Source organism: Rhincodon typus, chromosome 26 (genome assembly GCF_021869965.1).
Source record: "Rhincodon typus isolate 14 chromosome 26, sRhiTyp1.1, whole genome shotgun sequence".
Classification (NCBI taxonomy): Eukaryota; Metazoa; Chordata; class Chondrichthyes; order Orectolobiformes; family Rhincodontidae; genus Rhincodon; species Rhincodon typus.
In genome coordinates, this window is record NC_063357.1 from 632421 (window position 1) to 644629 (window position 12209).

The 12209-nt window shown below is 42.6% G+C and overlaps 1 protein-coding gene across 1 annotated transcript in view; it reads left to right on the plus strand.

The window, feature by feature from the left end:
- Positions 1-12209, plus strand: part of ncor1 (nuclear receptor corepressor 1) — a 375214-nt gene that overhangs the window by 253207 nt on the left and 109798 nt on the right. The window contains exon 21 of the mRNA XM_048612313.1: positions 9273-9402. Coding sequence (XP_048468270.1) covers positions 9273-9402 — 130 coding nt within the window. The remainder of the gene's footprint in view (positions 1-9272; positions 9403-12209) is intronic.

Sequence of the window (12209 nt, forward strand, 5' to 3'; positions counted from 1 at the left end):
GATAAGGTGAATAGCCAAAGTTTTTTTTTTCCCCAGGTTAGGGGAATTCAAAACTAGAGGGCATAGGTTTAAGGTGAGAGGGGAAGGATATAAAAGGGACCTAATGGGTGACTTTTTCATATGGAGAGTGGTGTGCGTATGGAACGAGCTGCCAGAGGAAGTGGTGGATACTAGTACAATTATAAAATTTAAGGGGCATCTGGATGGGTACATGAATAGGAAGGGTTTAGAGGGATATGGACCAAATGCTGGCAAATGGGACTAGATTAATTTAGGATATCTGTTTGGCATGGACAGGTTGGACTGAAGGGCCTGTTTCTGTGCAATACAATTTTGACTATATGACTCTATCTTAGACAATGCATTCTTGACCCAACTACTGACTGTATGAAAAGTTTTTTTTTGTGCTTCTGTCAATTACTTTACACCTGTACCCTCTAGTCCATGTTTTTTGCACTGAGTACAGTTTCTCCCTGTCTATTCTATACGGATCACTCATGATTTTGAAAATCTCTATCACGTCTCCTCTATATTCTCTTCTCGAAGAAAAGAAGTCCTAGTCTCTCCAATCTATCTTTATAATAGTGCTTCCACAGATAAGGAACCTTTCTCCTTCTCTTTCAATCTGGTCTATTTGATTTGGTGTTCCCAATTCAATATCCCTTATGTTGACAAAACCAAACGCAGACTGGTGACTGCTTTGAGAAGCACCTCCTCTGTACGAATGACTCTTAACATTCCAGTTGCTTGCCATTTCAGTAAAGCACATTGCTGAGCATCATTTGGGTCTCGGGTGTTGCAGTGAGCCAAACCCCGCCTCTCTGAGACTCAGCTCCAGTAAAAGGTTGGCTCTTTACTCCCACATTTGTCATGTTCTCAGCTCCAGCGTGGCACCGCCTTGACAACTTGACAGACTCATCAGCCCCTTGTACTGAGTGACAGTGTCATGCATGAATCATACGCTGTGACAGCAGATAAAATCGCTTTGCTTTAAACAGAAGAGCATCCACAAACATGGATGTTTTCTGTATCATGTCGCTTACTCAATTCTATATCCATGTTGCTACCCATTCCTTTATTTCATGACTCTAATTCCATTCAGCCAATATTGTATCCATGTTGCAGCTATCTCTTTTATTCTATGATCCCTACTTTGTTCACAAGTCTGTTGTGCGACATTGTCTCAAATACTTTTTGGAAGCCATATACACCACATCAACTAGTTTGTTCTCTTCAAGCCTTTCTACCTCTTTAGGCAACTCCAGCGAATTAGTTAAACATGCCTATCCCTTTAGAAATCCAAGTTGGGACATATGGTGAGACAAAGTGAGAGTTGGCAGCCTGATTGAGGTGACCAAAGCCTCTGCCACCAGTGATGGCAATAGCAAGAAGAGAATATACCAATATACACAGAGATCAGAACTTTTAAGTGAGCATGTAATCTACAGAAAATTGCATAGTTAAGAAGGTCATAAAAGAAATTGAGAATTGAACATGTAGGCACTTCCCCTTCAAGTGAAACCCACCAATTCATGTTGAAATCTAAAATGGTTTAGTCTGCTGAAAGTTATCTTCACAGTTTCAAAAAGCTTTTCTTTGTTTGCTTTTAGTTGCACTGTTGCATATTTAAAAATCAGGTTGTGAAAGTCATGCAACCTCTTCTGAAACTATCATTGCCATGAAAATATACTGCTGCAGGGTGATTTGCACAGAAAGGGAAGGAAGCTAGCAGCAAGATTTGGCAGCATAGATGCTGGGATCTTCATATATCTGAATCTTTCTAAACCTGGAGCCAAATGCAATTTAGAAAATAACATTAGAGAGGATTGAAATTATGGAGTATTTTCCCCTTGGTCATGGGGTAGGAATATCAATGATCCATTTAAAAATGTCAATATATAACTGTAATTTTATACACACCAACAAAGCCTGAAGTAGTGGTGGAAGGGCTGGAACAAGGCATTGATTTGAGTTAGGCGTACAAAAAAAAGAATGGGATTATCCTCACCTTCAATGATAATTCCATAATAAAAGATAATTTTGAGCAAAGATCAAACTATGATGTTATTGGGTGATAAAATTAGATGTTCTGACAATTAGCAAGACCATTTATAGGAATGGAGAAATAGGCTATTCACCCTTTGAGTTGGACCCTGCACTGAATTAGATGATTGTTGATCTGACCGTTTAACCTTTTAAATACCTATTAAATATTCTCTTAATGTTTATTTTAATGAAAACCATCTCATGATCTGAAGTCTCTTATGATTGTAAATCCATTCAGTGTTAATATAAATGGGCTTAAAACTATTAATACAACAGTTGACTGGTTTCCTACCCCACATTAAGTTCTTCTGTTCAACCAAATGTTCTACTCTGTCATTAACTGTTTTGCTGCATCTTTTTTTGAAAAAAATCTGTAGTATGTTGTTTTGTACAACCTTCTGCCCCTGTTTAATGTTCCTGTTTTGCCATGTTAAACTGCATTTTAACAGTTCTCGTTGCACTCTCCCAACACCAAACAATTTCTTCATCTCATCTCTTTTAGTGAAACACAAAAACTTGTTTTGTTTATACCAAATACTTTCCTAAGATTGATGCGGTAGTCCACCATCCCACCTGAGGGAATCCTACAAGTGCATCTCTTTCACAAACTCTTTGTTTGACCTGAGAAAACAGTGAGTCTGAAGGTTGCACTTTGGAGGTCAGCCAGGGCCAAGGCCACAGCACTGTGGGGGTCCAGTTGTTCAGAGAGTGAGGAAGAAGTATGAAAGAGCAATAGTAGTAAGGGATTCATAAGTGAAAGGGGTAGACAGGTGCTTTTGCAGCCATAAGTGAGACTCCAGCATGGTATTTTGCCTTCTGGGTACCAGCCTTATGGTAATCATGGAGGAGCCTCAGGGTACTCTAAAGTGAAAGGGTGAAAATTAGAGGTCACGATCCATGTTGAGACCCATGAGTGACGTAGGAACAAAGAAATGGGGACTTGTCATTAGACTTTAGGGAGTTAGGTAGGAAATTAAAAACTAGGACCTTGAAGGTAGTAATCTCTGATTACTCTTGGTGCCACACAGTAGTGAGTATGGGAATAGAAGGATAAAACAGATAAGTTGGTGGCTGGAGACATGATGGGCTTTAGACTCCGGAGACATGATGGGCTTTAGATTCCTGAGACATTGGGACTATTTTTGGGCGAGTTGAGACCTGTATAAGTTGTTCGGGTTACATCTGAACTGGAACAGTACCATCATCCTCTCAAGGACTTTTGCTAATGCAGTTCTGATGGATTTAAACTAGATTGTCAGGGGATTGGGATTCTGACAAGTAGATGAGAGGGGAAAGGAGCTGGAATAGAATTCAAAGTTAAAGACAGAAGGTCTTGTACCATTTAAGTTGTATTTCGATATTCACTTGTGTTGCCATAGCTGGGAGCAGGAGTTGGAAAATGAGATTCTAGCAATATGGTTGACACACAGCTATCTTTTTAAATGGCCTACCAAGGTATTCTGTTGTAACAATCGCAACTAAGTCTCAAAAAGTAATTGAAACCAGATGGACCACCTGGTGTCAACTTAGGCACCAGAAATGACAATGACAAAAACAGCCCTGTCAATTCTGCAAAGGCCTGACTTAGACATATTCACAGAATCATACCTTAAAGACAATGTCCCAGGCCCTAACCCCTGGATATGTCCTGTCCCACCCATCAGGACAGACTCAACAGAGGTGATTGTACAGTGGTCTACAGTTGGTGGGGAGCTGCCCTGAGAATACCCAGAGTTGACTCTGAATACCATGAAGTCTCATGGCATCAGGTCAGACATGGGCAAGGAAACCTCCTGCTGATTATCACATACCATTCACCTTCAGCTGATGACTGTGCACCTCCATGTTGAACAACGCTTGGAGGAAGCAGTGAGGTGGCAACTTTGGTGGATTTCAGTGTCTGCCACCAAGAGTGGTTCGGCAACAACACTGCTAACTAAGCTTGGTTGAGCCCAAAAAGACATAGCTGCTAGATTGGTCTGCGGCAGGTAGTGAGGGAACCAACAAGGTGGGGGGAAGCCATACTTGACCTCATCCTCACCAGTCTGACTGCCGCAGATGCGTCTGTCCGTGAAAATATCAGTAAGAGGGGCCACACAATCCTTGTGGAGATGAAGTTCAGCCTTCACATTGATCGTATCACAAAGCACCATGTAAGGTACTGTCACTGTGCAAAATGGGATAGATTTCAAACAGATCTAGCACTCAAGACTGGGCATCCATGAGGCACTGTGGGCCATCAGCAGGGGCAGGATCATACTCCAACACAATCTACAACTTCATAGCTTGGTATGTCCTCCACTCTACCATTACCATCAAGCCAGGGGATCAACCTTGAATCAGTGAAGAGTGCAGGACGGTATGCCAGAAGCACCAACCGTACCTGAAGATGAGGTGTCAACCTGGTGAAGCTACCAAACAGGGCTACTTACATGCCAAACAGCATAAGCAGCAAGTGATAGACACATCTAAGTGATCCCACAACCAGTGGATTAGATCTAACCTCTTCAGGTCTACCCTGTCCAGTTATATTGATGTATTGATTTATTGTTGTCACGTGTGCCAAGTTACAGTGAAAAGTGATGTTTTGCGTGCTCCACAGGCAGATTGTACAATACAAACTGCATCAGAGTAGCAGAACAGAGTGCACCATACTGGGTTCATAGTGTTTGCAGTATCCAGTTCTTCCAACATTTCCTTGATATGATGTGGACTGAATCAAATTGGCTGAAGACAGGCATCTGTGATGGCAAGGACCTCTGGAGGAGGCCTAGCCGCAGAGTAGATGCAGAGAGTGAGATCAACATTAACATTTGAGAGGTCCGTACAGAAGTCTCTTAACAACAGTGGAGAAACTGTTCTTGTATCTATTCACACGTGTACTCCAACTTTTATATCTTCTGCCCAAAGGAAGAAGATGGAAGAGAGTATTACCAGGGTGGGAGGGATCTTGATGATGATTATACTTCCTGCTTCCTCAGGAAAACAGAGTCAATGGATGGAGGTTCATTTGCGTAATGGACTGGGCTGTATTCATGTTTCTGTAGTTTCTTGTGGTCTTGGAAAGAGCAGTTGCCAAATCATGCTGTGATGCATCCAGATAGGGTGTTTTCTGTGGTGTATCTATAAAAATTGGTAAGAGTCATTGCCACATTTCCTTAGCCTCCTGAGGAAGTACAGATATTTTTGTGCTTTCTTGACCATGCTGTTGACGTGGGTGGACCAGGCAGGACTGATTGTTGGTAATCATCACTTCCAGAAACTTGATGCTGTTGGGTTTTTTCACCTCAGCACCATTGATGCAAACAGTGGTGTGCCCCCCGACTCTGCTTCCTGAAGTTAATGACCAGCTCCATTGTTTTGCTGACGTTGATGGAGAGATTGTTGAATTTACACCATGCCACTAAGCACTCAATCTCTTTCCTGTATTCTGTTTTGTTGTTTGAGATCCAACCTACCACAGTGATGTTGTCACCAAACTTGTAAATGGAGTTGGGGCAGAATTTGGCCACACGTTGGTGAGTGTATAAGGAGTATAGGAGGGGGCTGAGTACATAGCCTTGGAGTGCACCGGTGTTGAGGATTATGGTGGAGGAGGTGTTGTCACCTATTCTTATTGATTGCAGTCTATGGGTCAGTAAGTCGAGGATCCAGTTACAGAAGGGGAAGCCAAGATCGAGGCCTTGGAGTTTAGAGATGAGTTTGTTTGGAATTATGGTGTTGAAGGTGAACTGTAGTCAGTAATTAGGAGCCTGACGTAAGAATCCTTGTCCAGATGCTCCTGCGTAGGGCCACGGAAATAGCATCTGCTGTGGTTCTGTTGTGTGTTCAGGTAAATTGTAAAGGATTGAGACAATGTGGTAGGCTGGAGTTGATGTGAGCCATGACTAACTTCTCGAAGCCGGCCAATAGTCATTGAGGCACGCTACATGATTTTTCTTTGGTGGTTGTGAATGGTGGAAGGCAAGCAACTCATTGGAAGAGGAGCATCCACAAATATTCCCATCCTGAATGATGTAAAATATCAGTGCAAAAGATAAGGTTGAAGCATTTGCAACTGTCATCAGTTAAAGGTGCTAAGTGGATGATCCAGCTTGGCCCCCTCCAGAGGTCCTTGTCATCACAGATGCCAGTCTTCAGCCAATTTGATTCAGTCCACATCATATCAAGGAAAGATTGGAAGAACTGGATATTGCAAACACTACGAGCCCTGACAACATTCCAGCAATAGTACTGAAGACTTTGCGCGTGGGAGATCAAATGTCACAAATTTGTTAGATTTCTTTGATGAAGTGACCAGGAAGGTTGACTAGGGTAGGGCAGTAGGTGTAGTATATATGGATTTCAGTAAGGCCTTTGATAAGGTTCCACATGGTAGACTGCTCTGGGAGATTAGATCGCATGGAACCCAGGGAGAGCTGGCAAATTGGATACACAGTTGGCTTGATCGTAGGAATGGGTAATAGTGGAAGGATGTTTGTCAGACTGGAGGCCTGTGACTTGTGGTGTCCCTCAGGGTTCAGTGCTAGGCCCATTGCTGTTTGTTATCTATATCAATGATTTGGATGAGAATTTACAAGGCGTGGTCAGTAAGTTTGCAGATGACACTAAAATAAGCAATAACTTGGACAGTGAGGAAGGTTATTAGAAATTGCAGCAGGATTTTGATCAGCTGGGAAGTGGGCTGAGAAGTGGCAAATGGAGTTTAATATAGGTAAGTGTGAGGTTTTGCGTTTTGGAAAGTAAAATCAAAGAAGGCGTTTCATGGTGAATGGTATGGCCTTAAGAAGTATAGTGGAACAGAGAGACGTTGGAGCACAAGTGTACAGTTCTCTGAAAGTGAAGTCACAGGTCAACAGGGCAGTGAAGAAGGCTTTTGGCGCACTGGCCTTCATCAGTCAGAGCATTGAGTACAGAAGTTGGGAAGTTATGTTGCAGTTGTACAGGACGTTGGTGAGGCTGCACGTGGAGTATTGTGTTCAGCTTTGGTCACCTTACTATAGGAAGGATGTTATTAAACTGGAAAGAGTGCAGAAGAAATTTACAAGGATTTTGCCAGAACTCAAGGGGCTAAGTTATAGGGAGAGGTTGGACAAGCATAGGAGACTGAAGGGGGAATTTATAGAAGTGTGTAAGATCATGAGAGGTCTGGATAAGGTGAATGCACCCAGTCTTTGTCCCAGAGTTGGGAAATCGAGGACTAGAGGGCATTGATTTAAGGTAAGAAGGGAAAGAATATATAGGAACCTGAGGTGCAACGTTTTTACACAGAGGGTGGTATGCATATGGAATGAGCTCCCAGCTGAAGTGGTTGAGGCAGGTACAATAAGAACGTTTAAAGGCATTTGGATCAGTGCATGAATAGGAAAGGTTTAGAAGCATATGGGCTAAGTGCAGGGAAGTGGGGTTAGTGTGGATGGACATTTTGGTCGGCATGGATCCATTTGGGCCAAAGGGCCTGTCTCCATGCTAAAGGACTCTATGACTCAATGACTTGCCGCATCCCTAGCCAAGCTGTTATAGTACAGCATCAACAGTGGCATCTACCCACCAATATGTAAAATTACACAGGTATGTTCAGCACACAAAAAAATCAAGACAAATCTAACCCGGCCCCATAATTCTACTCTTGATCATCAAGTAGCACCTGCTCAACAATAACCTGTTTGTTGGTGCCCAATTTGGGTTCAGTCAGAGCTGCTCAGCTGTTGAACCAAGGCTGTAATGGTGTCAAAAATGGATGCAAGAGCTGATTCCCAGAGATGGGGTTAGAGTGACAGCCCTTGATATCAAGGCTGCATTTGACTGTGTGTGGCATCAAGGAGCCCGAGCAAAGTCGGAAACAATGGGAATTAGGGGGAAAGTGCTCTGATGGTTGGAGTCATTCCTAGTACATAGGATGATGCTTGTGGTTGTTGGTCAGCCATCTCAGCTCCAGGACATCTCTGCAGGAGTTCCTCTCGGCCCAACCATCTTCAGCTGCTTCATTAATGACCTTCCCTTCCCTCCATCGTAAGGGCAGATGTGGTGATGGCCGCCGATGATTATACAATGTTTAGCATTATTCATGACTGCACAGTTGATGAAGAAGTGCAAGTCCAGTTGCAACAAGATCTGGACAATTTCCAAGCTTGGGCTGACAATAGCAAGTAACATTTGCCTGACACGAATGCCAGGCAATGAGCATTTCCAATAAGTGCCAATCTGATTACCACTCCTTGAGATTCAATGGTTTTCCCATCGCTGAAACCCCACCATCAATGTTCTGGGACTGACCATTGACCAGAAACCTGCAAATTCCCCTTCAAGTCACTCCATCTTGACGAGATAATATATCTCTGTTCCTTCAGTGTCACTGGATTCAAATCCTGGAACTCCCTCCCTAATGGCATTGTAGATCTACCTACAGCAAATGCTTTGTAGTGGTCTCAGGAAGGAGGCTCACCACCACTTTGTCAAGGGCAACTAGGATAGGGCAATAAATGCTGACCGAGCCAGAGATGCCCACATTCCACAAGTGAACGGTAAAAAGATTAGTATAGTCAGATTTTTGTTGACTGCAGACATGCTGAGGCAAATGGCTGCCTCCTGTACTGTAATCGTCTGAATTTGAAGTTCCCAAGCCTATGCAAATCAAAGTCTTATCAACATTGTACTTGCATATCATTTTGCATTTATAGTTATTAATGCATCTAGCTTGCCATTTAGTTTGGAATGATTTGTGTGCATTCATAATTGTACTTTGACTCCTGGCCATTATTTTCACTACATGGATCATGCTAAAGCATCAATACAAGTGGTTACCTCCTAGTAAAGAACCGTTGCAGTCTCGCTGAACTAGTAATAGTTACAAATGATTTCCTTAAAATGACCTTTCTTCTGTTTTACATCATTTCCTGAGGTGCATCTGTCCACATAGTGCTGCCTTTGCTCTGGAATTTTGCCTTTGGCCTCCTTTTATATAAATTTACCTGTCTGTGAATTTTGTGTTCTGATTTTCCTGTTTTGTTTATGATTAAGAAATGAGATAGAAAGGTATCTTAGAATTAATACAGTCCTTAAGGATTTGTGTTTGTACTTGTATTGCTCTGTAGTGTCACGTAGCTCTTCTCTATCATCTTTGATGGGAATATTCACAGATTTTCGTAGAAGATGCTTGATGATAAAAGTATGTATCTTGAACCAACTGTGGGTGATGTTGTTCAAAGAGTTAATTTCTGCTCTAGAATGTTTTCTCCGGAATCGAAATCGTCATTGCTGAAACCTCTCGGCTCCGTGTTGATGACTTCAGCCATGAAACCAGTTCAGATGGATATCCAGCAACTACAGCAGCGAGCAGCCATGATTCCCAATATGGTGAGTGTTTGTGTGGGTCCACAGTCACCAGGATAGCTGTTTTGTCTTTTTTTGAATTCTGCATAATCACTTCATCAATGTACTAGACAATTTGATTAGGACATAGCCCTCTAACCTAATGGCCGTTAATGTAATTTGCAAGTTGTATTTCCGGATAAACGCCAGGAAGGTTAGATATGGATGGTGGTGGTGGCCCTTAAACTGTAAAGGGAGTGCCTGATATATGAAAATGATAAACTTTCAGAAAATCTGCAGTTGTTCTTTGTTCCAGTACAGCTTCTTTTATTCTGATCCTGTATTTAATTCAAATAACGATAAATCAATAATTATCAATTATTTGAAGTTAAATTGAAAAATGACTCTTGCTCTGATCCATTCATCCTTGTTTTGTATCCTTTTATTTGCTTGATTTAATTTCCACTCCATCTAAAATGGAGCAAATGTAGTAAAACATTGGAGCGATAACAAAACCTATACAAGTTATCTTAAGACCGCAAGACCGTATGAAATAGGAACAGGAGTAGGCCATTCGGCCCCTCGTCTCTGCTCCACTATTCAGTGGGATTGTAGCGAGTCTGGCATTCCTCGTATCCACTTTCCTGCCCTTTCCCCGTACCCCTTGATTCCCCAACTGATCAAGAATCGGTCTATCTCAACCTTAAATATACACAAGGACTCTGTCCCCACAGCTTTCTGTGGCAAGGAGTTCCAAAGACACTCAACCCACTGAGAGCAGAAATCCCTCCTCATCTCAGTCTTAAATTGGCACCCCTTTAGTCTGAGACTATACGCTCTGGTCTTAGATTCTCTCTGAAAGGAAACATCCTCTTAGCATTTACCATTCCAAGCCAGTTAAGAATCCTTAATGTTTCAGTGAGATTGCCTCTCATTCTTTTAAACTCCAGTGAGTAGAGGCCTAATCTGTTTAGCTTTTGTTCATGAGACAATCCCTCCACACCAGGAATCATCCTAGTGAACCTTCTCTGAACTGTCTGCAATGAAATGATATATTTCCTTTCAATAATGAACCAAAACTGCTCTCAGTACTCCACAGTGTAGTCTCACCCAGCACCTTGGACAGTGCAGCAAGACTTCCCTACTCTTATCCTCCAACCCTCTTTATATATATTGTGTGCAGTTCTGGTCACCCTGTTATAGGAAGGATATTAATAAGCTGGAGAGGGTTCAGAAAAGATTTACCAGAATGTTGCTGGGAATGGAGCGTTTGAGTTACAAGGAGAGGCTTGATAGAACATAGAACATTACAGCGCAGTACAGGCCCTTCGGCCCTCGATGTTGCAGCAACCTGTGAAACCAATCTGAAGCCCATCTAACCTGTACTATGCCATTATCATCCATATGTTTATCCAATGACCATTTAAATGCCCTTAAAGTTGGCGAGTCTACTACAGTTGCATTCCACGCCCTTACTACTCTGTGAGTAAAGAACCTACCTCTGACATCTGTCCTATATCTATCACCCCTCAAGTTAAAGCTATGTCCCCTCGTACTAGCCATCACCATCCGAGGAAAAAGGCTCTCACTCTCCACCCTATCTAATCCTCTGATCATCTTGTATGTCTCTATTAAGTCACCTCTTAACCTTCTTCTCTCTGATGAAAACAGCCTCAAGTCCCTCAGCCTTTCCTCATAAGACCTTCCCTCCATACCAGGCAACATCCTGGTAAATCTCCTCTGCACCCTTTCCAATGCTTCCACATCCTTCCTATAATGCGGCAACCAGAACTGTACGCAATACTCCAAGTGCTGCCTCACCAGAGTTTTGTACAGCTGCAACATGACCTCATGGCTCCGAAACTCAATCCCTCTACCAATAAAACCTAACACCCAGTACTCCTCCTTAACAACCCTATCAACCTCGGTTGCAACTTTCAGTGATCTATGCACATGGACACCGAGATTTCTCTGCTCATCCACACTACCAAGAATCTTACCATTAGCCCAGTATTCTGTATTCCTGTTGCTCCTTCCAAAGTGAATCACCTCACACTCTTCCGCATTAAACTCCATTTGCCACCTCTCATCCCAGCTCTGCACCTTATCTATGTCCCTCTGTAACCTGCAACAGCCTTCCGCACTATCCACAACTCCACCGGCTTTAGTGTCATCCGCAAATTTACTAACCCATCCTTCTACGCCCTCATCCAGGTCATTTATAAAAATGACAAACAGCAGTGGCCCCAAAACAGATCCTTGCGGTACACCACTAGTAACTGAACTCCAGGATGAACATTTCCCATCAACCACCACCCTCTATCTTCTTACAGCTAGCCAATTTCTGATCCAAACCGCTAAATCACCCTCAATCCCATGCCTCCGTATTTTCTGCAATAGCCTACCGTGGGGAACCTTATCAAATGCTTTACTGAAATCCATATACACCACATCAACCGCTTTACCCTCGTCCACCTGTTTGGTCACCTTCTCAAAGAACTCAATAAGGTTTGTGAGGCATGACCTACCCATCTCTTAAAAACTGTGTTGACTATCCCTAATCAAATTATTCCTTTCTAGATGATTATAAATCCTATCTCTTATAATCCTTTATAATACTTGACCCACAACCGAAGTAAGGCTCACTGGTCTATAATTACCAGGGTTGTCTCTACTCCCCTTCTTGAACAAGGAGACAATATTTGCTATCCTCCAGTCTTCTGGCACTATACCTGTAGACAATGACGACATAAAGATCAAAGCCAAAGGCTCTGCAATCTCCTCCCTAGCTTCCCAGAGAATCCTAGGATAAATCCCATCCGGCCCAGGGGACTTATTTATTTTCACACTTT